This window comes from Labeo rohita, chromosome 2, assembly GCF_022985175.1.
Source record: "Labeo rohita strain BAU-BD-2019 chromosome 2, IGBB_LRoh.1.0, whole genome shotgun sequence".
Lineage (NCBI taxonomy): Eukaryota > Metazoa > Chordata > Actinopteri > Cypriniformes > Cyprinidae > Labeo > Labeo rohita.
In genome coordinates, this window is record NC_066870.1 from 8,515,185 (window position 1) to 8,542,330 (window position 27,146).

The 27,146-nt window shown below is 35.0% G+C and overlaps 1 protein-coding gene across 2 annotated transcripts; it reads left to right on the forward strand.

Annotated features, from left to right (window-relative positions):
• The first annotated feature begins 1,637 nt into the window (after window positions 1-1,637).
• On the forward strand, window positions 1,638-26,664 carry gpt (glutamic--pyruvic transaminase). 2 transcript variants are annotated; one of them, XM_051126394.1, is made up of 12 exons: window positions 1,638-1,794; window positions 2,275-2,464; window positions 13,057-13,146; window positions 13,384-13,492; window positions 15,079-15,212; window positions 15,551-15,794; window positions 17,563-17,642; window positions 19,981-20,117; window positions 20,280-20,454; window positions 24,260-24,415; window positions 24,525-24,637; window positions 26,025-26,664. In XM_051126394.1, exons 2-12 carry the CDS (start codon window positions 2,324-2,326, stop codon window positions 26,113-26,115), a joined length of 1,470 nt encoding a protein of 489 aa, XP_050982351.1. In that variant the 5' UTR covers window positions 1,638-1,794; window positions 2,275-2,323; the 3' UTR covers window positions 26,116-26,664. The 2 variants fall into 2 exon arrangements, with proteins under 2 accessions (XP_050982351.1, XP_050982345.1); XM_051126388.1 differs by lacking the exon at window positions 1,638-1,794 and having other exon boundaries at window positions 1,967-2,464.
• The last annotated feature ends 482 nt before the right edge of the window (window positions 26,665-27,146 follow it).

The window sequence follows — 27,146 nt, forward strand, 5'->3', positions numbered from 1 at the left end:
GGGGGTTAAAAACTTTTTGAATTTAAAGATCAGGCTAAATTTAACTTTGTCTTCTGGGAAACATGTAAGTATTTTCCGTAGCTTCTGAAGGGCAGTACTAAATGAAAAAAATCTGATATTTAGGCAAAATAAGAAAAACGTACACATCTTCATTCTGTTCAAAAGTTTTCACCCCCAGCTCTTAATGCATAATTTTTCCTTCTGAAGCATCAGTGAGTGTTTGAACCTTCTGTAATAGCTGCATATGAGTCCCTCAGTTGTCCTCAGTGTGAAAAGATGGATGTCAAAATCATACAGTCATTGCTGGAAAGGATTCAAATTCACATAAATGCTAAAAAAAAAACAAAGAATTTGTGGGACCTGAAGGATTTTGCTGAAGAATAGCGGGCAGTTTAACTGTTCAGGACAAACAAGGGACTCATGAACAACTATCACTAAACAAAAAACACAGCTGTGGATCATCACAGTATTAAGAATCAAGTGTATGTAAACTTTTGAACGGGTCGTTTTTATAAATTGAACTATTATTTTCTCTTGTGGACTATATGTAAATGTCTTTTATTGAAATATCTTATTCAGTTCAGTACTAAATTAAAAATAACATGCATTTTGTATGATCCCTCTTATTTTGGTAAAATATTTTATATTTTGCAGATTATACTGTCTAAAGTGAAAAATACATTCCACAACATATCTGTATTGGTTTTTCAGCAATAAAGTTGTAAAACAAACTAAACAACAACAACAAACATATGACAGCTAACTGTGATGTGAGTGATATACGCATTGCCTTAGATGACATTAATAAATTTTGTTAAAAATTTTAGTTTGAATGTATCCCAGATGGATTTCATTGTTTAGCCTAGTTTTTTTTTTTTTTTTTTAAATAAATGTTTTAAAAGGTTTTCACTGCAGTGGCCACAGAAGAACTATAGGTTCCCTAAAGAAACTTTCTGTGAACAGTTAAAAAAACAAATTTTTTCTCTCTCTTAGTGTGAAGAATCTTTTAATAATCTAAAGAACCTTTTTCCACTATAAAGAACCTTTTGTCCAATGGAATAGTTCATTGGTAGTTCTTCATGGAGCCATAGTTGTATTAAGTAACCTTTTGTTTTAAGAGTAGAGTCATTATAAATAATAATATCATTACTAATTTCATGGTAAATTATTTTATCATTATAATATATTTCGTAGTATTTTAAAAATGCACAATATATTACCAAAATGTCTTAATTTAAGAATATTGTGACAACTGGTGTTTTCAGCCTTACAAATGAAGAAGAAAACAAGCATTTATGTAATTGAACTTTCAAACCTCAGTTACAGATATATATTCCATAATATATCCTCTTTAACAAACAAACACCTCCCTCTCACATATCTAATAAGACCAAAGTGTTTTAATAACGAAGAGCATGCTGTTTGGAACATCATGGCCTCTGATCACATGACAACTAATTAGATTTAGCATCTTGTCGAGTCTGCCATTTTCTCCACTATTTTCTTAAGATTGCCAGTGCCTTTTCATAAGAGTTCTTTTTGAAAGAACATATATAACCCTGTAATTTGATCACACTGTTGAGTAATCTCTTCTTCAAGATACACAAAGCCTTAGTCAACATGGGAGGAGCTGACGTGCTTTATTCTCAGTTATTGGATCAATGGGAGGAGGTTCACTGTGAAGGGAAGTTTTACACAGGTCAGAGTTTGGAGCCGCTTCAGACGCTTCACACGGGTCGATCTTTGCTGTCTGTCGTCTCGGAAACCGAGGAGGCTTCCCTTTCTACACTTCTGGTGCGTAATAGCCTACAGTCGGGAGGAGGTACTGACCATAAAACTCCCCATTAAAAAAAAGGGGTGGAAGTCATGGAAAAGTAACTAGAGAGACACTGAATTTACTGTTTGTGAGGCCAGCAGATAAAAAGAGGCGTGGGGATTTTGTGGGGGTCAGCAGTTGCTTGTCTTATGAAATCTTGAGCTATCTGATGCACAGTCCAAAGGTCTTCTCAAGTAGATCTTTGTAGGGTTTACTACGCGGGTAACAGCACAACGTGCGCTGCCTAACCAAAGTTTAAGAACCCAAATTTAAGCTATACCTCTTAAACCTTTAAGTTAACCCCTTTGCGCTATTTAACTGTTTATAAAAATGTTGTCTAATAGAACCGTGAGTGTTTTGAAATGGGGAAGATGTGAGGCTTACGCGGCGGTGCACCCCAAAGTTTCAGAATGGGTCCTGAACTTTTCTCCGCTGCCTTCCCTTTCTTCTCCCCATAGGAATCTTTCTGCATCCCCGGCGGCACAAAGCGAACATCTACACAAGAAGATGTCCGAAAACGGAGCGTTACCCCATCGGGGGAAAGTGCTCACCGTTGACACTATGAACGCCAACGTGAAGAAGGTTGACTACGCGGTCCGCGGACCAATCGTTCAGCGTGCGGTGCAGATCGAGAAGGAGCTGAAAGAGGTATAAGCACTTTATATTTCATGCTCGCAAACAAAGTTATGCATTAAGCGAAAGTTTATGGTATGGCCGGCTGTAAATTCTGCAAACATCCCATAATTCTCTTGCGCTCAGTTTGGAAGCAAGACATCCACGTAGGATGTCAGGAGAATAATTATGCAGTGTTTATGTGACTATCACCCTCGCTTTAGCTCTTAAGTAAAAACAACTAGGTTGACTCATGCTCTTATGAGCTACTGTAAAATTTAAAAAGCTATTTTGTATTATATGATTTACAAATTACTGTTGGTGTTAACAGTGTAGTCAGGCTCATTTTAATAAAGCACATTTACATCCGAACCTCTCAGATCACATACATATTTCTCTTCTCTCTACTGGAAAAAGTATTACGCAGTACGCAGTGTTATTTTTCTAGTGAACATCTTTCCTGTTGTGCTTCAGGTTCATCACAAAGACACTTTTAAAAGTGGCTGAACTTCAAAAGTAAAGCTTTGATTAGATAATTCAGCAAGAAATTAGTGGTAAAACGTCCAGTGCTTGTCGCTCTGTCACTCTTTATCCTCTGTTTTTTGGAAAATTTACTAGAAGCAGACTGTCATCAGTCATGAGAGGATAAAGTCCATTCTGTTAGTTAATTTGGCTGTGACATCTCATAGCAGTCCTCATTTCTCTTGGCCATATGAGTGGTGCTGGGAGTAGTAGTAAACTCTGAGGTCATGCCCTTGGTAAGATCACAGTCTAGAGTCAGCACCAATTGTCATAGGAACAGAGAGCATCTCTGTTTGTCAAGTCTTTACCTCACTCTTTAAATTGGTGGCTGTATCTAAGTAAAGCACAGCACCTTCCATGAACACACATGGAAATTATATTAGATGTCAAACATCTGTTGCCACGCAGTTGCAAAACAACAGCTGAAGCTGGGTTGTTTTCTTCCAATCTAACATTTAACACACATACATCAGAATATTTTGTATTAGACATTTTTTAAAACACATTCCTCACTCTTAAATCACATTCATGACTGATTACATGCTTTATTTACAAACATATTATCTAATTTCAGCTTTACACATACTTTTATGTCCCAGAGGTTGATTTTCAACCTTGTATCTTTTTCACATTACAATTTTAGGTCATGTTTAAAGCTTACAGAACGTAGTTATTTTGCTTTTTTGTCTTTTAGGGGTTCAAACGCGTAGTTCTGAAACCCTATTGTAATTGTTAGAATGGTTACGGATGAGCAATTTCCACGTAAAACTGATCGTGCAGTTAGAAAAGGAGCCTGTACAAATATACTTAAAAGCCTGTAAAGCCTAAACGAAAACTCAAAACTTCTCAAAACAGGTGATTCTAAACAAGCATGCAAAGTTTTAGGGAGATCGGACCACAGCTAGCGCTGTAACAGTCACAAATGTTATAAAAACATCATATTTCTATGGTAAATCACCTGGATTTGACAAAAATGCTTTTTTAATGTAATTTAAAAAAAAGATATATTATAAAATGCCTTTTATTTTCCAAATGCATTTATGCTCCTTGTCTCAGAACTAGACCTTCAGCCATAAAGTATGAAAATGCATTATGATATATAATATAATATATAAGAAATACATTTTTTAAACCCATGATTACTGTCACACAGTAATTTCAAATCACTACAAATTTGCCATTAGGCCACATACAAAAGGCCTTTGCTTAGATGCGAGGTACTGGCAGTCACAATGACAACATCCACACACACATACATAGAGACTGCAGGAACAAGTACTGCAATAACAATGGGTCAGCAGACTCTATTAAAGTTGTCCATGGTAATTAAATCGCGAAAGAGTTCAATGACAACATTCTACTCACACTGCTGTCATAAAAACTGTATAACTGGCTTCCAGGAATCTCATGTGATAATAATGTAACCAAGATGTTTTTTCAGCCCAATCTGTTGCGGGATTTCTTGATCTCGGAAAGAATATGCACTCTGTTTTAGTCTTGGCACCCGCTGTCAGGTCCATTGGTTTTAGGTTTCTGGGAAAGACATGCATGACAAAGGTGGCCTTCACCTAATACTGTACAAATCTTTCTTTCTCGTTCGACTGCTTTCTTTCTCTCATTTGCCTGCTCGTCTTACGCCTTTATTATTTGTAAAAAACTCTTTGACGCAATCGCTTTCACTCTGCATTTCTTTTTTTGTCTTCGTATCTCTCTCAACAAAGTTTTATTGGTATGTAAAAGATTACAATACTGGAAAAGCATTACATAGTATCCATATAGTTACAAAGTACATGAACTTGCATCAGAGGTGACATCTTTGGCCTTTAGTTTAGCTCCAACCTTATTAAGATACACCTGAAAAATCTGACCATTGGTTTGATTCGGTTGAAGCTAAACTCTACAGGACAGTGGACTTCGATGCCCAGAGTTGGTATTTTTCTGGAGTACAGAAAGTCCAAAGATGAGTTTACGATTACGGTGCACAGTATGCATATGCTTATTAACATTCACTGATCGCCTTACTGTAAATCATTTGCATTTATTCTTAAAATGGGTATTTGTTCCGGACATTTACAGACAAAAACAGAATGATCTTTTGTATAGCTCATACAGGACATATGGTTTGAAGATTAAGCCTATATTACACAGTTTACCAACATTTGGACCAAAACACTGATGAGTTATCTTGAGCTAAATAGGTTTTTGTCCAATCAGATGCTTGCTAGAGTGAGAATGTCCCGCCTCTAAAATTTTCTGCAACCAACTAGCAAGTAACCCTTCATTGTGTCCTGCTGTTCAATCAATAAGAAGATAAAAATGCTTTAATTAGGACATTATGAATAGTTAAACCTTTCAAAAAAACTAACCACTACTGGTTTTTGCTGGAGCTGAAACTGAAATTGGCGACTTCCCTAAAAACACAACTGTACAAAGTCACACCCCAAATGGATTGCAGATTTATTATTATCAGAAAAATAGAGAAAAAATGTCAATCATAATTGTTCCACATACACCAGAAATGTATATTATATTATATTATATTCATTTGATATGTTATGAACATTTCCTCAAACTTTCCTAAACTTTATTTTTTTGTGAAGCAGCAAACATGGAAGTGGGGAAGTGTACATAAAATATAACCCCCGCAAAAAAAAAAAAAAAAAGGAAAGAAAAGAAAGTCAGTACACTGTTGCTGTCATTTGCAGTCACTAACAAAGACTTTTTATTTAAAACTGTTTGTTTAACACCTTATTCTACAATACCTTGTTATTTTTTATCCTGCACTTTATATTCTGCACTACATTTTTAATGCTGTTAGAAATCTGGAATGAGTAAATGAATGGCATTTGATCATGTTGGGCAAGGCCAGCTGTAATAACCACAGAAATGTTTAGTGAAATCTGATCCACTGTCTCTCATGCTTCATACTGCGAAAGTCTGCGTGACTCAGTTTTACAGATCTGAAAACCGCGTTCCAACACAAACTACCCTCTGCTCAAACAGAATTAAAGGCTGTCATTTTTTTAGGGGCGGCAGACATGCAGCTACATCTGATTGGCTGCCATTCACAATTATCTCCACTTTGTGACCAATAGTTAAAGAGTTGGGAAATAACACTTCTGATCTTTTTGGGGGAGGTGGGAGTCTCTGGGGGATGCATCTGGTTCTGCTGAACAGAGACTCGGTCTCGCCCCAGTGAGAAACAGATGTGGTGCTTGCAATCTAGTCCCATCCGTACCAACTACTGGGAGTGCCGCTGTTGTTTGTTGAATTCCAGACAGCTGAAGCCTAAAGGGACAAGATGACTTGTGAGAGAATGAAAGAGCCATAATCAAGTGCAAGTACAATCAACACTGAGCCTATGTTTTAAATTCTTTCATAAAAATTCCTTTTATGAAACAAACAAACATATTGGCATGTACTACTCGCCTTTTGTTAAGAAGTCAGGCGTAATTCAAGATAAACACGCAGTGACAAGCAATTGAATTTGTGGCCTGACAGCCATTGTACATTATAATTTAGGCAAATTTGATAAACTATGAAAATAATTTTTTCACAGCAAGTTTCTTTTCATACACTGTTTGTGTGTGCAGTATAAAACTGCCTAATGTACCGTTCTTGGGTTTGTAAATTATTTTATTCGTTTTGAATAGCTAATGAAAAAAAAAACACCAGTGCTCTCAATTGAAATTCAACTGTTATAGCTCTCATTCCTGTTCTACGTTAATTACACATCTTATGTTCAAAATTATACACATAAGTTGAGTGTCATTTAGGCAGTCACTCCAAAAATGCTTAATTATAGCTGAATATAATTATAGCTAAATATAAAGACAAAACCTTAGCTGCCATGTGAATGTGGATAAGAGTCCATTTCAGTATATTTCAGTGTGTGTGTATATATATATATATATATATATATATATATACACACACACTCCTCAATTGTTTTTAAACAGTAGGATTTTTAATGTTTTAATGAATTCTCTTCTGCTCACTAAGCCAGCATTTATTTGATCCAAAATACAGCAAAAGCTGTAATATTGTGAAATATTTGTACTATTTAAAATGACTGCTTTCTGTTTGAAAATACTATATCTTAGAATGAAATTTATTCCTGTGATCAAAACTAAATTTTCAGCATCATTACTCCAGTCTTTAGTGTCACATGATCCTTCAGAAATCATGCTAATATGCTGAATTTCTGTTTAAGAGAAAAAAATATTATTATCAATATTTAAAACAGTTGAGTACATTTTTACAGGATTCTTTGATGAATAGAAAGATCCAAAGATCAGTATTTATCTGAAATAAAAAGCTTTTGTAACATTATACACTATACCACTATACCAAAAGCTTGGAAATTTTTTTATAGAAATTAATACTTTTATTTAGCAAAGATGCTTTAAATTGAGTGATAAAGACATTTATAATGTTACAAAAGATTTCTATGTCAGATAAATGCTGTTTTTCTGAACATTTTATTCATCAAAGAAACCTGAAAAAAATATACTCAGTTGTTTTTAACATAATGATAATAAAAATAAATGTTTTTTTAGCAGCAAATCAGAATATTAGAATGATTTCTGAAGGATCATGTGGCTGGAGTAATGATGCTAAATTCAGCTTTGAAATCACAGAAATAAATTTAACATTTTTAAAATATTTTTTTAAAGATATTAAAATTTTAAAATACATTTAATTAGAAAACAGTTATTTTAAATAGTAAAAACATTTCAAAATTTTACTGTTTTTGCTGTAATTTGGATTAAATAAAAATCTTACTGTTAAAAAACTTTTGACTGGTACTGTATATTTTATTAAAATGGTTAGTTTAGGAGGAAAAAGGAGGAGAAAAAAAAAGGAAAATTCTGTCATCATTTACTTACGCTCATATTGTTCCAAACCTGTATGACTCTATATCTACTGTGAAACAAAAAAGAATATATATTTAAAAAAAAACAAAAAAAAAAACTGGTCACCACTTTTTAATTTTTAATGGAACTATTCCTGTAACTCTACATAAGTTTTTTTTTATACAAGATTTTTATACAACTCTTACTTACCTATTCAGAAGTGACATGATTATCAGCTACTCTTTGGGATTTAATGGGATTTGAAATATTATTTAAATTATTACTGATTATTTGAAATTTAAGCATAATGGTTCAATTTCTTTGTGGTCTTGTCCTTGTTATGTGGACTTTTAGTTTGTTTCCCCGACACATCTCATTTGCACACTTTTTTTTTACATTCTTCTTACACCCCAGTTTAGTTCTCTTTTCCTTGTTTCTGGTGTCCTTGACTCTTCTACTTTTGTTATGGTGTTATTAAAATACTGCATTTGCATCCAACTTCAGCTCATTTCTGAGTTTCCTGGCATGACACCTAGAAGTCTGATTGACATATAATGTTTTCTGAGGTTGGATTTCAGAGAGCACATTCCTGCTGATCATGTAAGGACCTGCTCTGGATTTTTTGTGAGAAGGTGTTTGACCACTTCATATTGAAACATTGCAGCACATCATGACAATAATATATAATGATTTTTATAAAACAGTGTGTGTGTGATGTGTAAATGTGAGAAATCCATGCATTCACACATTTGATACTTCTGGTCTTGACAACTGCAATAGTTGTAAAATTGGCTAATTTACTAAAGAGCTCTATCAAACACTCCTAGAGAGTTCAGCTGCAGGAATGCTGACTCATAGACCGAGAAATCATGTAATTCCTGTCAACTCATCACTCTCTTTTCTGACTAAAGAGAAATCTTCATGTTGAAAACTGACTTTTATTGCACTTTTCTTGGCAAATGTGCGCATTCTACAGGAGGCACATATGGGGTTAAGCCATGTCTCCATTTAATCTCATCACTGTCTAGGAGCAACAGTTGAGCTGCTGAAGAGATTTCATTGATGTCTTTTTCCTACAGCGATATCTTTATCTCACACATTTACATTCACAGTGTTTGCATACGCTTTCACTCCATCTGTCTGGTCATTGATTTCTTTTATAATTTCCTGAAGCAGGTAATACATTTAGCTGAAAAACTGCTCACATGACAGTAAAACAACAGTTTTATTATCTTACTCTATCAAAACCATGTGTTCCACCCCAGAGAAAACAACGCATTTGGAAAAACAAGGTGCTTCTGTGTTGCAATCAGCATGCAGCGAGAGTGACAGGGAGGTTGTTTGTGAGGCTTCTGCTGCACAGTCTGTTAAAGTGCTTTTGAAATGAGTAAACAGAAAGAAAGGGACACAGAAAGAGGACTGGGTGAAACCCTGCCATCAGCAGTACTACTGACCCTTGCTGCTTATTTGTTCGCCAGATAAGACACGTAAACAGCATTTGAACCCTCTGTTGATCAGATTAATTAATTCAGAGGTTGAATAAAAGTCACAAAAGTCATCTTGCACATATTATTTTTCTAAGCAATTCGATTTAAGGGATTAGTTCACCCAAAAAATGGAAATTCTAACAGCATTCTGATACTTGTGTTTTGTTTACAAGTGAAGAAGATGCACACTTTACATAAAACAGTCTTTGTAAACGTGTCTGAAGATTTCGACAGAGAAGGTGACTTGCAATGTTTTGCCCAACCTACTTATTTGAACCAGAAAGTACAGACTGTGAAGTAAGCAAGATGAACATTCTACGTCAGAACGCTGGCTCCTGAGTCTCTTGTGATACTCTTGTGAACGCGTGGCAGAAATTTCATAACATTACGGTTAAACCACTGATGTCACATGGACTACTTTAATGATGTCCATACTAGCTTTTTGGGCCTGGGAATGTTTTAGTTGCATTGATGTCTATGCAGGGTCAGAAACTCTCTGATTTCATCAAAAATACCTTCATTTGTGTTCTGGAGAAGAACGAAAGTCTTATGGGTTTGGAGCGATATGAGGGGAGTAATTAATTATCAGAATTTTTATTTTTGGGTGAACTATTCCTTTACGGCAGGGGTGTCCAACTTAGTTCCTGGAGGGCCACAGCCCTGCAGAGTTTAGGTAAAGCCTGCAACCATTAGCTGAAAAAAGTGTAATGGCTAAAGCAGACGCTTCCGGTCTGGCAGTACGTGGGAAAGGAAACCAGAGGCTGTTTTTTTTAATGGGTGTCAATGGAGGACAGGCTTTACTATGCTGAATAAACAGCTTTTAAACAGAATAAACAGAGAAAATGGCTTATCATTTAATAAATTGACAGCCTATTTGCTAATACTTTTGGATTGACCTATTTTTAGAGTTCACCACAAAAAAATGCTGTTTTATAAGAGAAGTCACTGGCTTTTTGCAATAATTGGGATTCAGCTTACGGCAATTCTAATTCATTTCTATGGTATCTGTGAATGCCGATTGAGTATCGCATAACCGTGACTAATGTGATTGGTTATTAAGGGATATGTGATCCAAGTTAGCCGTTACACTTTCTCCAATAGTAAGTAATACAGACCCTCTCATCTCCCAGTAGTAAGACAGTCTCTGGTTTAGATTTAACGCTAATTAAATGCACCTGATCTGCGTAATCAAGTCCTTCATGCTTATTTGAGTGCTACATGGGATGCTTCTCAATTCTTATTTGTGCATCCTCGTTTCCTTGCTTCCTTTCTTCGCGTCTTAGCTCTACCCCTTCAGGATGCGAGTGAAGGACGCAAGGAAAAGACGCCAGGACGAAGGAATCAAAGGATGAACATTGGAATAATTTTGAGCACTCAAGCGTCACTTCAAAGCATCATCAGCTGTGCTAAACGGATCTGCCCATATGTTGTTAAAGTTCGTTATTTAAGGCATTCATAATAAATATGAATAAAGCAAGATGCCCTGTTTAAATATATGGCATTATTTAAACTGCAAAGGTAAAATATAAATGTAAATTATTACGACAGATGTGAAGGGGGAGGAGAATTTAAATGTGCGTCACGTTTAGTCGATAAAACACTTTAGCAAAGCATAGACCTGTGTATCCTCGCTCATGACTTCTCAGGAAGGCTCCTCACTCCTCGATCCTCGCCTCCTCGTGGTGCAGTTAGAGAATTGAGATGTCCTACAAGATGGCTGAGCTCGATCGGTTTCCGGGTCATAGGATGGAGGACGGAGGAGCGAGGACACCTGTGCTTTAAAGATTTTTCTTGCGAAAATTTTTTCGATAGACTTACGGAGAACAAGAGCCTTGAGTTGCAAAGGTCTGAAATGTAGGATGGTATAAGAAAGCTGCAAGCTTATTAGTCCCGATGCCTAACGCCCACTCCATATTGAGGCTGCTGATCAGCATGCTGTTTCACCAACTTATCAGTTAGAGCCTTTATCATGAATAGTAATGTTATTACATTTCAGTTCACATCCGGGCCAAATCAAAAGGTTTGTTCGACTTCGCCTGTAGCTGAAAACACGGATTCGTAAGCATTACTGAAACTGAAGGTGTGAGAATAAACATAATAAAACAGCTGTGTTGTCATCAGAAATTGTGCAGCTGCTCTGGAGAAAATGCAGAATGAGCCAGCCGACTGCTCTCAAGTCACTCTTGTTGTACCTTGATATGTCACAAAAATAATAATTCATTACATTTATATAGCACTTTTTATTGTGAGGGGGTATCTCCTTATCCACCACCAGTGTGCAGCATCCACCTGGATGATGCGACGGCAGCCATAGTGCACCAAAACGTCCACCAGACGCCAGCTTACTGGTGGAGAGGAGACAGAGCGATAAAGCCAATTAGTATATGGGGATTGTTAGGAGGCCAACAGGCAAATTTGGCCAGGATGCTGAGGTCATACCGCTATGCTTTTCGAAAGACGTGGGATTTTTGTCAGTTTAACATCCTATCAGAAGGACGGTGCTTTTTGACAGTATAGTGTCCCCATCATTATACTAGGGCACTAGGACCCACACAGACCACAGGTTAAGCACCCCCTGCAGCAACCTAGTTTTCCCAGGAGTCTGTCAGTCTGCTCAGTGCCACGCCTGTTGAGACCTGTTGTTGGGCACTTTTGACTTGGCCATTCAGAACACTTTACCAACCACCCTGAATACCCTGGCAACCACTATGAACACCTTAGCCACTGCTTAGCAGTGGCTTGGCAAGCAATCAACCCTGCATCGTGGCAAAAAGTCATACATTACAGATAATGTACTCACCCCCTTGTCATCCAAGACGTTTATGTCTTTCTTTCTCCATTTCAGCATTTTTCTCCATATAATGGACTGCTATGGTGCCCCGAGTTTGAACTTCCAAAATGCAGTTTAAATGTGGCTTCAAACGATCCCAAATGCAGTTGTAAATGATCCCAGCCGAGGAATAAGTGTCTTATCTAGTGAAACGATCGGTTATTTTCATTAAAAATATATAATTTAAATAGTTTTAATCTCAAACACTCGTCTTGTCTTGCTCTGCCTGAACTCTGTGTATTCTGGCTCAAGACAGTTAGGATATGTCGAAAAACTCAGATCGTATTTTCTCCCTCAGCTTCAAAAATCATTTCAAAATCATCCTACATCACTGCAGAAGTACCGACCCAGTCTATGCAAAGTGAAAATGCAAAGAAGATCAAACACCCTTAACAAAAAAGGTAAAAACAGTGATATAGGATGATTTTGAAGTTAAGAAGAACATGAGATGGGAGTTCTTCGACATACCCTAACTGTCATGAACCGGAAAAAACAGGTAGTCCAGGCAGAGTAAGACAAGACATTAAAAAGTAAATATAAATATAAATTATTTTTATCGTTTCGCTAGATAAGACCCTTCTTCCTCAGCTGGGATCATTTACAACCGCATTTAGGATCGTTTGAAGCCGCATTTAAATGCATTTTGGAAGTTAAAATCAAAAAGACACCATAGAAGTTTACTATATGGAGAAAAATGCTTGAATCCTCAAAAAACATAATTTCTTTACGACAGAAGAAAGAAAGACATGAACATCTTGGATGACAAGGCGGTGAGTACATTATCTGTAAATCTTTGTTCTGGAAGTGGACTTCTCCTTTAAGACCATTTTAGAACAGATTGTTTTCATTTGCATTCTGTCTTCTCACACTGAGGTGCATGAGTTTTTTTGTGTTTGGAATGACTTGAAAATCTGGTTTTTAACTCTGTTACAGGGGGTCAAGAAGCCTTTTGAAGAGGTCATTAAAGCAAACATCGGAGACGCTCACGCTATGGGGCAACGGCCAATCACCTTTTTCCGACAGGTACCTGAGTCCTCTCCTTTTGCTGACTAAGAGCCTCAATGAATGATCTACTCTTGATGTTTCAAGTCATTTTCAGGTCCACTGCGCTTTCAGCTATTCCATGCATTAACCAAAGTCAACAGTTTCAGATAAAACTATTTGTACATAGCCAACATTTTATTTTATTTTTTTTAAATAAATTTAGCTTTGTTACTAGATGTTTTATGTAGCCTCATAAGCTACTTTTTTTTTCTCTAGGTGATGGCATTGTGTACTTATCCACAACTACTTGATGACAGCAAGTTTCCAGAAGATGCCAAAAATCGAGCAAGGCGTATTTTACAATCATGTGGAGGAAACAGCATCGGTACGTGATGTGTGTATAATGAGAGTTGGCATGAAAGTGTCAAATGACAATAATCTTCAAAGGTTTACAATTATTACACATGCAGATGTATGATCTCATATGTGACCCTGGACCACAAAACCAGTCATAAGGATCTAAAGGATCTATAAGTTTTTTGATTTATACATCATCTGAAAGCTGAATAAAAAAGCTTTCTATTGATGTTTGGCTGATATACAACAATTTGAAAATCTGGAATCTGAGGGTGCAAAAAATCTAAATTTTGAGAAAAACACCTTTAAAGTTGTCCAAGTGAAGTTTTTAGCAATGCATATTACTTATCAAAAATTCAGTTTTGATATTTTTACGGTAGGAAATTTACAAAATATCTTCATGGAACATGATTTACTTAATATCCTAGATTTTTGGCGTAAAAGAAAAGAAATATTACTACCTTCAGATAATAATTTTGTTTAAATGTACATGTATATAAAGTCAAAATGATATGATAACCAATTTTATTCCTGTAATGAGAGAAACTTGATATTTATTGAGAAAAAAATGTTGAGAGAGTCTTGCTTTTATCCAGTAGTCTCTTTTGGAAAGGTAAAATAAGAGGCCTTGGTGATGTCATCTGAAAAGTAAAGTTATTTTAGAGACAGAGCAAGTTGTAACATTTTTTTTCTCTTTTGGAATATTGCGCACTGATGTATCATTTACAGTAGGGCTAGGAAATATGTGTTAGGAAAGTAAATATGGTCATTTTTAATTAAATGTTGAATTTAACTGAACTGCAAAATAGTGAAAACCCTAGGTGATAGTTTACCCAAAAAATTAAAATTGTCATCAAATGTTTTGGAGGAAAAAATGTATTGTATAAAAACAAGCAGGGATCCAGTTTTGTTTTGGACCCCATTGACTTTTTTGACTCATTATATGGATAAAACCAGTTAACACATTCTTTGAAATATCATCTTTTAAGTTACAAATAAAAAAAAAGGAGTGATGACCAGTTACAGGACTTACATACAGTTTTCTATGTACATTTTAACCAAAAGTCTTAATTGTTAACTAATGAAAGCACTGATGTTACCCAATGTTCTCCAGTCAAGGATGTTACTGATTAAAGTGATGATGTTAGTCACTGTCCAAAAGGCCTCTATTATGGGTTGTGAGGAAACTCTTTCCATATTCATACACTGTAAAAAAAAATATATTTGTTGAGTCAACTTAAAATAATTTGTTACCCGGCTACCTTAAAATATTAAGTTCAGTCAACTCAAAAAAAGTTTAGTCAACTTGAAATGTTTAGTTATACTAAGTGACAGTTTAGATATTAAGTTGATTCAACTTAAAATGTTAAGGCAGCTGGGTAACGTACCTAGCTCTTAAGTTTAACAAACCAATTTTTTTTGTTAAGTCAACTCAAATATCTAAGTTGTCACTTAGTACAACTTAACATTTCAAGTTGATTAAACTTATTTGAGTTGACAGAACGTAAAATTTTAAGGCAGCAGAGTAACAAATTATTTTAAGTTGACTCAACAAATTTTTTTGTTTGTTTGTTTTTTACAGTGTACCTACCTTTGCTCTGTTCCTTCTCTCAGGTGCATACACAACCAGTCAAGGCATTGATTGTGTGAGGCACGATGTTGCAAACTACATACAGCGTCGTGACGGCGGTATCCCGTCTGATCCTGATAACATCTATCTCACGACAGGAGCCAGTGACGGCATTGTGGTACGTCAGGCAAACGCAAACACAGTTCTCTGTATGCTGAATTTGTGTACTCAGAGTCAGCCTGCTCCAGTATGCCAATTAAAGAAACAGTTCACCAGTTTCCTGCTCTGGTATATCCGCTATACTTATTTTTTCATATAAGTATAACAAAATTATTTTGTTATAATTCAGTATATCAGATTTAAAATCTGATAGTCTTACATTGAACCCTCTAGATGTAAACAACCATTTAGAAACCACATGACAAGGCCCAAGCAACCATGTACAACCCCCTTTCATCATACAATGGAAATGTAGTCTTATTTCTTATTGTCTTATTGTCTCTTGTTGTCTTTTAGACCATATTGAAGCTGTTGACTGCTGGAGAGGGTCGTACGCGGACAGGGATCATGATCTCTATTCCTCAGTACCCTCTGTACTCTGCATCTGTAGCAGAGCTGGGTGCAGTTCAGGTCAATTACTACTTGAATGAAGAGAAGTGCTGGAGTTTAGACATTAGTGAGCTACAGCGCTCTCTACAGGCAGCCAGGGAGCATTGCAACCCCCGTGTACTGTGTATCATCAACCCTGGCAACCCAACTGGTAAGCCATTCCTTAAAAAAGAAATTGATTATCTTTAATGTACAGTTTATTATTAGTTATTATATGTACAGTAATAATAACTACCTATCAAAACTTTTATTATATTTAGTATAATAAAAATATAATAATAATTAACTCATTATAATATCGATACAGTTTTATAAAATTTAAACATTATGTATAATATTATAATATAAATAAAAAAATATTTTAAAATATCTTAACTTACACTGTCGGTCAAAAGTTTGGGATCAGTATGATTTTTAATGTATTTTAAATAAGTTTCTAATGCTCATCAAGGCTGCTTTTATTTGATTAAAAATACAGAAAACAGTTATATTGTGTAATATTATTACAATGTAAAACAACATTCTTCTATTTTAATATACATTAAAATCTAATTTATTTCTGCAATCAAAGCTGAATTTTTCAGCATCATTACTCCAGTATTCAGTGTCACATGATCCGTCAGAAATTATTTTGATATACAGATTTATTGTCAGTGCTGGAAACAGTTGTGTTTCTTAATAATTTTTTGGAACCTGTGATACTTTTTTTCAGGATTCTTTGGATAAAAAGTTAGAAAGAACAGCATTTATTTAAAATAAAAAACTGCTGTATAAAATTTGGGGGTCAGTAAATTTTTATTCTTTTTTTTTTTTTTTTTGAAAGACATTAATTTTATTTACTTTTATTCACCAACCAAGGATGTGTTAAATTAATAAAAAAGTGATAGCATAGATTTACATTTATATTTTGTTAGAAAAGATTTATATTTTGAATAAATGTATTTCTTCTGTGTTATTCATCAAAGAATCCTGAAAAAATTAATTACAGGTTCCATAAAATATTTGGCAGCACAGCTGTTTCCAACATTGATAATTCTAAAAATAAATCAGCGTATTAGAATGATTTCTGAAGAATCATGTGACACTTAAGACTGGAGTAACAGCTGATGAAAATTCAGCTTTGCATCACAGGAATAAATTATATTTTACAGTATATTAAAATAAAAATTATTTAAAAATTATTTTATATAGTAATACATTTCGCAGTATTATAGTTTTTTTTTCTGTATTTTTTTATCAAATAAATGCAGTCTTGATGAGCAAAAGAAACTTTTTAAAAAAACATTACAAGTCTTACTGATCCTGAACGGTAGTGTGTGTATATATATATATATATATATATATATATATATATATATACTATCAAATGTTTGGGGTCAGTAAGATTCTTTTTTTCAAAAAGAAATGTATACTTTTATTCACAAATATTAATTAAATTGATCCAAAGTGACACACATGCACACACACAATTCAAATACATTCTGTTCTTTCGAACCTTTCTAATAAAAAAAAAAATTACATCATGGTTTCCACAAAAATATTAAGCAGCACAACCATTTTCAGCTGTAATTAATAATAATAATAATGTTTCTTGAGCATCAAATCAGTATATTAGAATGGTTTCTGAGTGATCATGTGACACTGAGGACTGAAGTAGTGGATCTTTCCAATGACAGGAATAAATAAAATTTTGTGTTCTAAATTGCAATAATATTTCATAATATTACTGTTTTCACTTAATTTTGAGCGTTGTTAGCATAAGAAACATCAAAAACATTTTACATGCTATAATAATCCAAAACACAGTATATATAACCTTTTGCAAGATTGTATTTTCTGAATTATTTATCCTTTAGAAATGACTTCATTCATTTCTTTCCATTTTATAAACAATTTCTTTCCATTCTTTCTTTTGATAGGTCAGGTACAAAGCAGACAATGTATTGAAGATGTAATCCGATTTGCCGCCAAAGAAAACCTCTTCCTAATGGCTGATGAAGTAAGTTAATAGTGGCGGTCGTATAGTCTTTACACCATATTATATTATTCTATGAAATCTGTATTTACACTAAGTGCAACTAAGAGGTTGCGCTAGACCTTAACATTGTTAACGTCATCAGTGTTGGGGAGTAACTAGTTACATGTAATGGAATTATGTAATTTAATTACAAAATAAATGTAATTGTAATTAGTTACAGTTACTGAGAAAAAATGTGTAATTAAATTACAATTACTTTTGAAAAATGCCAGTGATTACAAAGGGGATTACATCTGAATTTTTTCACACACCCACCCCCACTTACAGATTTAATTTACTTCTTTCATAAATTGCATTGACTGCTCTGAAATGAGACACCAATGTTTCAGGAGTTTAGGACACAGAATATGACACATGCTTATTCGATAATTTTATTTCCTATTTGGGTTTATGCATAAATTTCATTTTTTTAAAAGATTGCTTTTTCCAAGGCATTGTTAGATGCTAGTGTTTTCTGTCATAACTATGCAAACATCTGATTTCAAACCCAGTATTATAGCTATTAAACTATTTCTTGTTATGATGCTATTTATGTTATGATCTTGTTATGACATATAGTGCAACTGCGCGCACGGTGACCTGAGTTCGATTGCCGTCTCGAGGTCCTTTGCCGATCCCGCTCCCCTCTCTCCTCCCAGCTCTTTCTTGTCATCTCTCTACTGTCCTATTACAATAAAAGGCATAAAAAGCCCAAAATAAGAAATAAGTTAAAAAAAAAAAAAAAAAGGTCTGAATTTGTCGTGGCTGTGCTTTAAATTAAATTATTATTAAATTATTACACAGCTCAGACTCATTCGGGGCAACTTAAGTCGGTGCTATATGCTTGATAATTTTTCTTGGCGGAAGCTTTGCATTTGGTTAGCTCATAAAATATTAAAGCTTAATTCAATATCATGTGTACAGTTTCTTAATTCTGTCATTCTGGTATCGTGGACTTGCTCTATTGTTTCATACAAACGCAGCTGCTGCCATTTTTTTTTTGTACACTGTAATAGATTATAAGATAACTAACAAACTACTACTACTACCTAATTGTTTATGTGGTGAAATGTTGTGTAAGAAAACTGGTATGACTGCACTGTATCCCTAAAATGTCTAGTTTGAACTTGCTGTTTGCTAGCAACGGCATGGAAACTTTGCGTTCAAATATTTCAACTCAGATCAGTGTTTCGTGTCTAATAATTTTGACACGAAACAAATAAATAATCTATCAAGCAGCTGTGTAATAAGTGAGATAATGTACATTCAGCCAGTTGTTATCACAAAATAAAGATGTATATTATCCCTTACTTATTATAATCTTAAGTCAAGTGATAAAGGATTTTGAAAGTCTGACAGTAATCAGTGTTGAGTGCTACTGTAAGGTTAACTCTGCCTGGTTTAAATGTTTCAAAATGATTAACAATTGAAAATATTAGAAATTTAGAAAAGTAATCAAAAAGTAATTAAAAATAATAAGTTACATTACTTTAATAAAGTAATTGAAAAGTTGCATTACTTATTACATTTTAAATCAAGTAACTTGTAATCTGTAACCTATTACATTTCCAAAGTAACCTTCCCAACACTGCCCGTCATTTTGATGGACATTACCCGTCATTGTAATTTTCATAATGTAATTAGAATAAAACATTTAATTGCTTTTATTTTTGGTCACATTTTCATTTTTAATCATGAACCTACAGGACGACAGCACAGTGTTTAAAAACAACAAAACACGCTAAAAAAAAATTGATTTCTCGATTTTAATAGATTCTCATTTTAGTGAACCAAAATCGATTCTTAAATCACAGTCAATCTTTTGGTCTATGCTGTTTTCAGTTGATGAATGGACAGTACATAGTGCATCTTCCTTCCAATAAATGGCAATAGGCTAGGCTTTGTGTTACTTTCGATATAAAACAAAGTCTCAGACTTCAAATTCTGTTGATTTCATTAGGAAATTCAAGCAATAAATACCATTTGGCGCTCTTTAATGTGGAGTGATAGATCGTTGTAGCTTTTGTGTACTTGTCTGTGCGTAATCAAACGCAGACTGGAGCGACTGGACAAGGGTGCGATTGCAGCTACAATTTACAATATATCACCCTCAGTGTAATCTGTCAAAGTGATGGACAGCCTTCAGATTTTTCCGTCACTGATAAAAAAAAAAATTCCGTCAATGATAGACAATTTTCGGTTAACGCGACCTCTGGTGCAACTGTAGTATTAGTATCTACAGGTATAGAAGTGCACACTTCCTTAAATATTCATACAAGGCTTAAAGATAATATTTCCTTACTATGTGTCTCTTTCAAAGGTGTATCAGGATAATGTGTATGCAGAGGGTTGTGCGTTTCACTCCTTCAAGAAAGTGCTGTTTGAGATGGGTCCAGAGTATTCAAGCAAAGTAGAGCTGGCATCATTCCACTCCACCTCTAAGTGCTACATGGGAGAGTGAGTACACATCTATCAAACTTATCATTTTTTATAGAAGCACAAAAACTTGTATTTACAAAAGAATCTATGTATTAAACAATTCATGGCATGTTGATGGTTTGAGTTCACCCAGTCCATACAATTTACTTTCTTTTCTAACATCCAAACACACACTTTCAGATGTGGTTTTCGAGGAGGATACATGGAGGTCATCAACATGGACCCAGAAGTGAAGGCTCAGCTCACCAAGCTGGTATCAGTGCGTTTGTGCCCACCTGCGCCTGGACAAGCCCTCATGGACCTGGTGGTCAACTCACCTCAGCCTGGAGAGCCCTCCTACCAAACCTTTATGAAGGTGCCTTCCTTTTTCCATGTTGTAGAATTTTTACCACAGCGAGTAGACAAGCTAACTTGGTGGTATATGACTCTGGTCTGGTTAAGACATTTGGTCTGATTCGCTAGGAATTGCGTGAATTATTCTCACAGAAGAATTCCACCTAATTCATCACATGCACATTACTTTTTTCTTAACCTTGATTTAATGTTAATGAATTTGGGATATTTCAAATGAGCAACTGTGTTCCTTTGAATGGTAGTATATTACAGATTGGTGTGCTTTGGCAAGCTTTATGTGTGCGCTTGAGCGCTTATTAGGCTATGTAAGCAATTGAAGTCTCATTATTATGATTTAAATGGTTTATTAATAAACATGCGATTAGTCGACTATGCTTAAAATGAACAAATACTAGTTGACCAGAAAAATCTTTAATCAAGGGCAGCCCTTTTAATTACTCACCCTCATGTCCTTCCAAACCTGTAAGACTGTGTGCATCATTGGCACACAAAGCATTCTGAAACTGCATAGACAGCAACACAACTACCAAGTTCAAGGCCCAGAAAGGAGGTAAGAACATTATTAAAATAGTTCATGTGACATCAGTGGTTCAACTTTAATTTCAGTGAAGCAATGAGAATACTTTATGTGCGCAAAGAAAACAAAAATGATGACTTTATTCAACAATTTCTTCCTTTAGAGGAATGCATTCACATGCCTCGTGGTACGTGCAGGGGCGTCGTTGTATCGCCCTATGATTTCCTAGGAATTCACTTAATTTGTCAAAGTTTGAATGAATGAATCAAAAGCCGGTCATTACACTTAAATCAAATCGCGATATGGACTATCTGTAAATATTACGCCGCAAAATACCATTTAAATATGAATCCTGCATGTTCTGCGTGTCTCTTTATGAATAAATGGTGCAGACGCAGGCGCGGTTTCCTTTACTACACATAAGCGCGTGACGCTCGCGGTGATTTCATAATTTCAGCGTCTGCCATAGAAAATGCATAAACAACATCTCCAGAAGTGCTCTGAGAGTACTTTGTGAGCACTTCACTGTTTCATTTGAGTAAACCAGGGTCATATACTAACAGAAATTTAAAGGTATTTAGGGAAACCCGTCAAAATAAAAGTTCGGTTTAGTTTGTAGACATTGTGCCAGAAATACATTACTATCATTCAGTAGAATGTACTTACCTACAGTACTACTACTACTACTGTTGAAAAATTAATAAAACTTTGTTACACAATATTTCTTCCATCTTTTACATTTAATAGTACATCCCCTTTATTTATCAAAAATGAAATTTAATTTTCATTAATTAAAAGATAAATTAATATGTCATGCCTCATAACCAGAAAATTTAAATACACAACACAGAATTTCATAAGGCTGTTGTAGAAATAAATAAAAGTTGTTTTATGCATTTAAATAGACATGCTAAAACAAATTTGGTAACAATAAGGTGCATTTTAAACATATGTATAAATTATAAGGTGAGAAAAAATAAAACATTTCATAGGGCCCTAAACATAACTTAATTTTTGATAAATTGACTTTAAATTGTACAAGTTTCATGTTTTAATTAATTAGACATCTTTTTTGATTAATAAAATTAAATTTAACTATTAAAAAGGAGTCCAGAAAAAAAAAAACAGAAAAAAACAGAATAAAAAAAAATAAAATGGAATTTGGTAAACAAAAATAATAAATAAATAAATAAAAATGGGCCCCTATTTTTGCATGCAAACATATATTTCTAAATTTATTATTTTATTTGTGTAATATATTTTTGTAAAGTTATAATTTTGTGATAATACTTTGATATGTTTGCTATTTGTAGTGATTACGATTTACTATTTTTTTCATAGTGTAACAATGTTGTTTTGTGCTGAGGCAAAGTATCTGTCAGATGAACTAAAATCGAAAGCACAATATGACTTTGCTCACACGTTGAGTTCATGAACCGATGTTTTCAGAGTATCAGAAGAGGGATGAGTCAGGTCATAAACCTTTTTTCTTTGTTCAATTTGCGCACTGAACATGGGTTAACTTGGAGCTCTTACTTTCTGGAGCTCTCAAAGTGCACCAGATTAACCTGTGTCTAACAAAACGTTAGACACTTCATTACGTATTTCATACATACATCATACGTAAGTATGATGTGAGCTCCCATCCACCACTACTAGCCCCTGATGTTTTGCCACCAGCCCCAGATGTTTTCAAATCCTAGAAACGCCCCTGCTCTCGTGAAAGTGTTGAAGAAGATAGGAATTGTTGAATAAAGTCACTATTTTTGTTTTCTCTCGTAGCTTCATATAATTAAGTTTGATCCACTGATGTCACATGGACTATTTTACTGATGTCCTTACTACCTTTCCAGGTCTTGAACATAGTAGTTGTGTTGCTGTCTATGCAGGGTCAGAAAGCTCTCGGATGTCATCAAAACTATTTTAATTTATGTTCTGAAGATGAACAAAGGTCTTACGGGTTTGGAATGACATGAGGGTGAGTAATTAATGACAGAATTTTCATTTTTTGGTGAACTATCCCTTTAAGTACAGAATTAGACATACACTGACCAAAATTATAAACACAGCACTTCTGTTTTATGAGCTGAACTTAAAAGTCTAAGACTTTTTCTATGTACACAAAAGGCCTATTTCTCTCAAATATTGCTCACAAATCTGTCTAAATCTGTGTTAGTGAGCAATTCTCCTTTGCCGAGATATCCACCTCACAGGTGTGGCATATCAAGATGCTGATTAGACAGCATGATTATTGCACAGGTGTGCCTCAGGCTGGCCACAATAAAAGGCCACTCTAAAATGTGCAGTTTTACTGTATTGGGGGGGTCCGGGGAGGTCCGAAAACCAGTCGCTATCTGGTGTGACCACCATTTGCCCCACGCAATGACGCGTTGACATCAGCAAACCACTCACCCACACGACGCCATACACGCTGTCTGCCATCTGCCCTGTACAGTGAAAACCTCTCCAGAGTGCCAGACGCCATCGAATGTAAGCATTTGCCCACTCAAGTTGGTTACGATGACAAACTGCAGTCAGGTCGAGACCCCAATTAGGACGACAAGCATGCAGATGAACTTCCCTGAGACGGTTTCTGACAGTTTGTGCAGAAATTCTTTGGTTATGCAAACCAATTGTTGCAGCAGCTGTCCAGGTGGCTGGTCTCAGATGATAGAGGTGAAGATGCTGGATGTGGAGGTCCTGGGCTGGTGTGGTTACACGTGGTCTGCGGTTGTGAGGCCGGTTGGATGTACTGCCAAATTGTCTAAAACACCTTTGGAGACGGCTTATGGTAGAGAAATGAACATTCAATTCACAGGCAACAGCTCTGGTGGACATTCCTGCAGTCAGCATGCCAATTGCACACTCCCTCAAAACTTGCGACATCTGTGGCATTGTGCTGTGTGATAAAACTGCACATTTTAGAGTGGCCTTTTATTGTGGCCAGCCTAAGGCACAACTGTGCAATAATCATGCTGTCTAATCAGCATCTTGATATGCCACACCTGTGAGGTGAATGGATTATCTCGGCAAAGGTGAAGTGCTCACTAACATAGATTTAGACAGATTTGTGAACAATATTTGAGAGAAATAGGTTTTTTGTGTACATAGAAAAAGTCTTAGATCTTTGAGTTCAGCTCATGAAAAATGGGGGCAAAAACAAAAGTGTTGCATTTATAATTTTGGTCAGTGTAGTTTAACAATATTTCTGCTGTTTCTGCAGTTCTAACCATATCGGCCGGTATCCCAGTCTCCTTCCTTTTTTCAGTTCTCTTTCTGTCTCGTGTAGGAACGAACAGCCGTTCTGAGTGCCTTGGCTGAAAAAGCCAAATTGACTGAGGAGATTCTGAATACAGTTCCAGGCATCAGCTGTAACCCTGTGCAAGGAGCCATGTACTCTTTCCCCCGCATCACCCTACCTGAACGTGCCATCAATGAAGCCAAGGTTTGTGTCACATGTTCTTGTTCTATGTTTTCTTGTTCTTGTTCTTGTTCTATGTTTTCTGCTTGGTCTAATTTACTTGCTTCATGGCTTGCTGTGTGTGTGAATACAGGCAAAGGATCAGGCTCCAGACATGTTCTACTGCATGAAACTTCTGGAGGAGACTGGGATCTGTCTTGTTCCTGGCAGCGGTTTTGGTCAAAGAGAAGGCACTTACCACTTCAGGTGTGTGTGTCCTCAAAAGTTTTGAACTTTCTTCTCATGGTTTGTAAAAGGAATTGTTGACACACAATATACACTACTAGTCAAAAATTTTTGAACAGTAATATTTTTAATGTTTTTTAAAGAAGTCTCTTCTGCTCACCAAGCCTGCATTTATTTGATCCAAAATAAAAACAGTACAATTTTCAAATACTAAATAAAATGTAATCAAAAATGTCTTGAAATGTGATCAAACCTAAATTTTCAGCATTATTACTCCAGTCTTCAGTGTCACATGATCCTTCAGAAGTCTAATATGCTGATATTCTGTTCAAGAAACATTATCATTATTATTATTATTGGCAATATTTAAAACAGTAATTTTTTTTTTTTTTTTTAGGATTCTTTGATGAATAGAAAAATCCAAAGATCAACATTATTCTGAAATAAAAAGCTTTTGTAACATTATACACCATATCATTAAAAAGCTTGGAGTCAGTATTTTACTTAGCAAGGATGCTTTAAATTGATCAAAAGTGATGATAAAGACATTTATAATGTCACAAAAGATTTCTATTTCAGATTAATGTTGTTCTTCTGAACTTTCTAATCATCAAAGAAACCTAAAAAAAATTCTACTCAGCTGTTTTTAACATAATAATAATAATACATGTTTTTTTGAGCAGCAAATCAGAATATTAGAATGATTTCTGAAGGGTCATGTTGGGTAATGATGCAAAAAAATCAGCTTTGAAATCATAGAAATAAATGACATTTTAAAATCTATTCAAATAGAAAACAGTTATTTTAAATAGTAAAAATATTTCACAATTTTACTGTTTTTGCTGTACATTGCATCAAATAAATGCAGGCTTGGTGAGCTGAAGAGACTTCTTTAAAAAACATTAAAAATATTACTGTTCAAAAACTTTCGACTGGTAGTGTATGGATCGTTGACATGAAATATTGTGCAGTGACATCAATGTCCTTCATCTAAAATTATTTTATGATAAATTTTGTAGTTCTTGTAATGAAACGGAAGTCACAATAGATCTTTTCTCTCATATTATGACATGTGGGTGAAACAGTCTAAGAAAAAAAAAATGGAGTGAGAATGTGGTTTTATCCTTTGGTTGTTGATTGGATGATATGGATACCCATAACATGCATTTAGAAAACAGAAGGGGGTGAATTCATTTTATGCTGACTTTACTATACAGTACATGGAATATCTGGTAAAGAAAACAAAAGAACAAATTTAACACCAAACAATGTTATACTGTATTTCTGAACATGTAAATGCAGCCTTGGTAAGCATAAGAGACTTTATTAAAAACATTTAAAAATTGTAATGCTTCCAAACTTTTGACAGGTGCTGTATATAAATTTTGGTGTTTTTTTGTTTCACCAGGATGACCATCCTTCCTCCAACAGACAAGCTCAAGATTATGCTCAACAAACTGAAGGAATTCCATCAGAAATTCACCCAGCAATATTCTTGACCCAGTTCACCCACCTCGTCCAATTATGTCCCTTCTACTACAACCAACTGACAAAAAGTGCTAAAATCCAATTTTCACATCTTAACGTTTGGTCAGAATGTGGCCAAATAATCACTTGAGCCTTGATGGACACTAATCTGCACCTTTGCCACATAATTTTATGCCTTGTAGCTAAACATGAATGACTATACTATAAAACTATCATTATGGACGTGATAGGACCATTTTAACATGCGATGGGTAGAAATAGCATGACTTGATTTCTCATATCACAAGATTTTAACAAAATCATCACATTTTTAAGAAACAGTCCTGAACAATTCCTAAACATCCAGTTCTTCTTGATGTGGTATGATGTTTAATGTATGTTAGTGTGTAGCAAAATGAAAATAATGGGCATTGTTCTTAATTTTGCACTTTTCCCGTCAGTGCTTTGTGGTCGTTGTAATTATAAATGCGTTCTTGAATCAGTGTATGCTACAACATTTCTGTATGTGTAAATAACAGATTGATTATATGGGAGATATAATACAATATACATTAACATTTTGTTCTGTGTGCTGTTTTAAGGGGTAGACACATTTTTTTTTCTATGCAAACTCCTCACCACTAGAGGACACACCACCACAGAAATCATACTTAATCGTGTTTTTGAATTGAAGCCTTGTTTTGTAACACCTCTGTCTCTCTCCCACACACAAAGACATACTACCGAGAAGCCCAGCTGCTTCATTCTTTGATGGTGTCATTTTGTTAATGAGTTAAGAGACATTATGGGATGAGATGAACTTTGAGAACTTCTCATCTCAGAACTTTTAAAAGCTAATTGTCTCTCGTCAGCGCTCTGTGAGAAATGCTTGGATTTTAACTGCTACGCTGACATTCCGCAGTCGTTTTCTTCCAATTTTTGCACAGAAATTTATGTTTGGTAAATGCATCGCCACATATTATATGCACACTGCTCAAAAGTTTGGAATAGTATTAATGTTACAAAAGATTTTTATTTCTGTTCCTTAGAACTTTTTTATTAA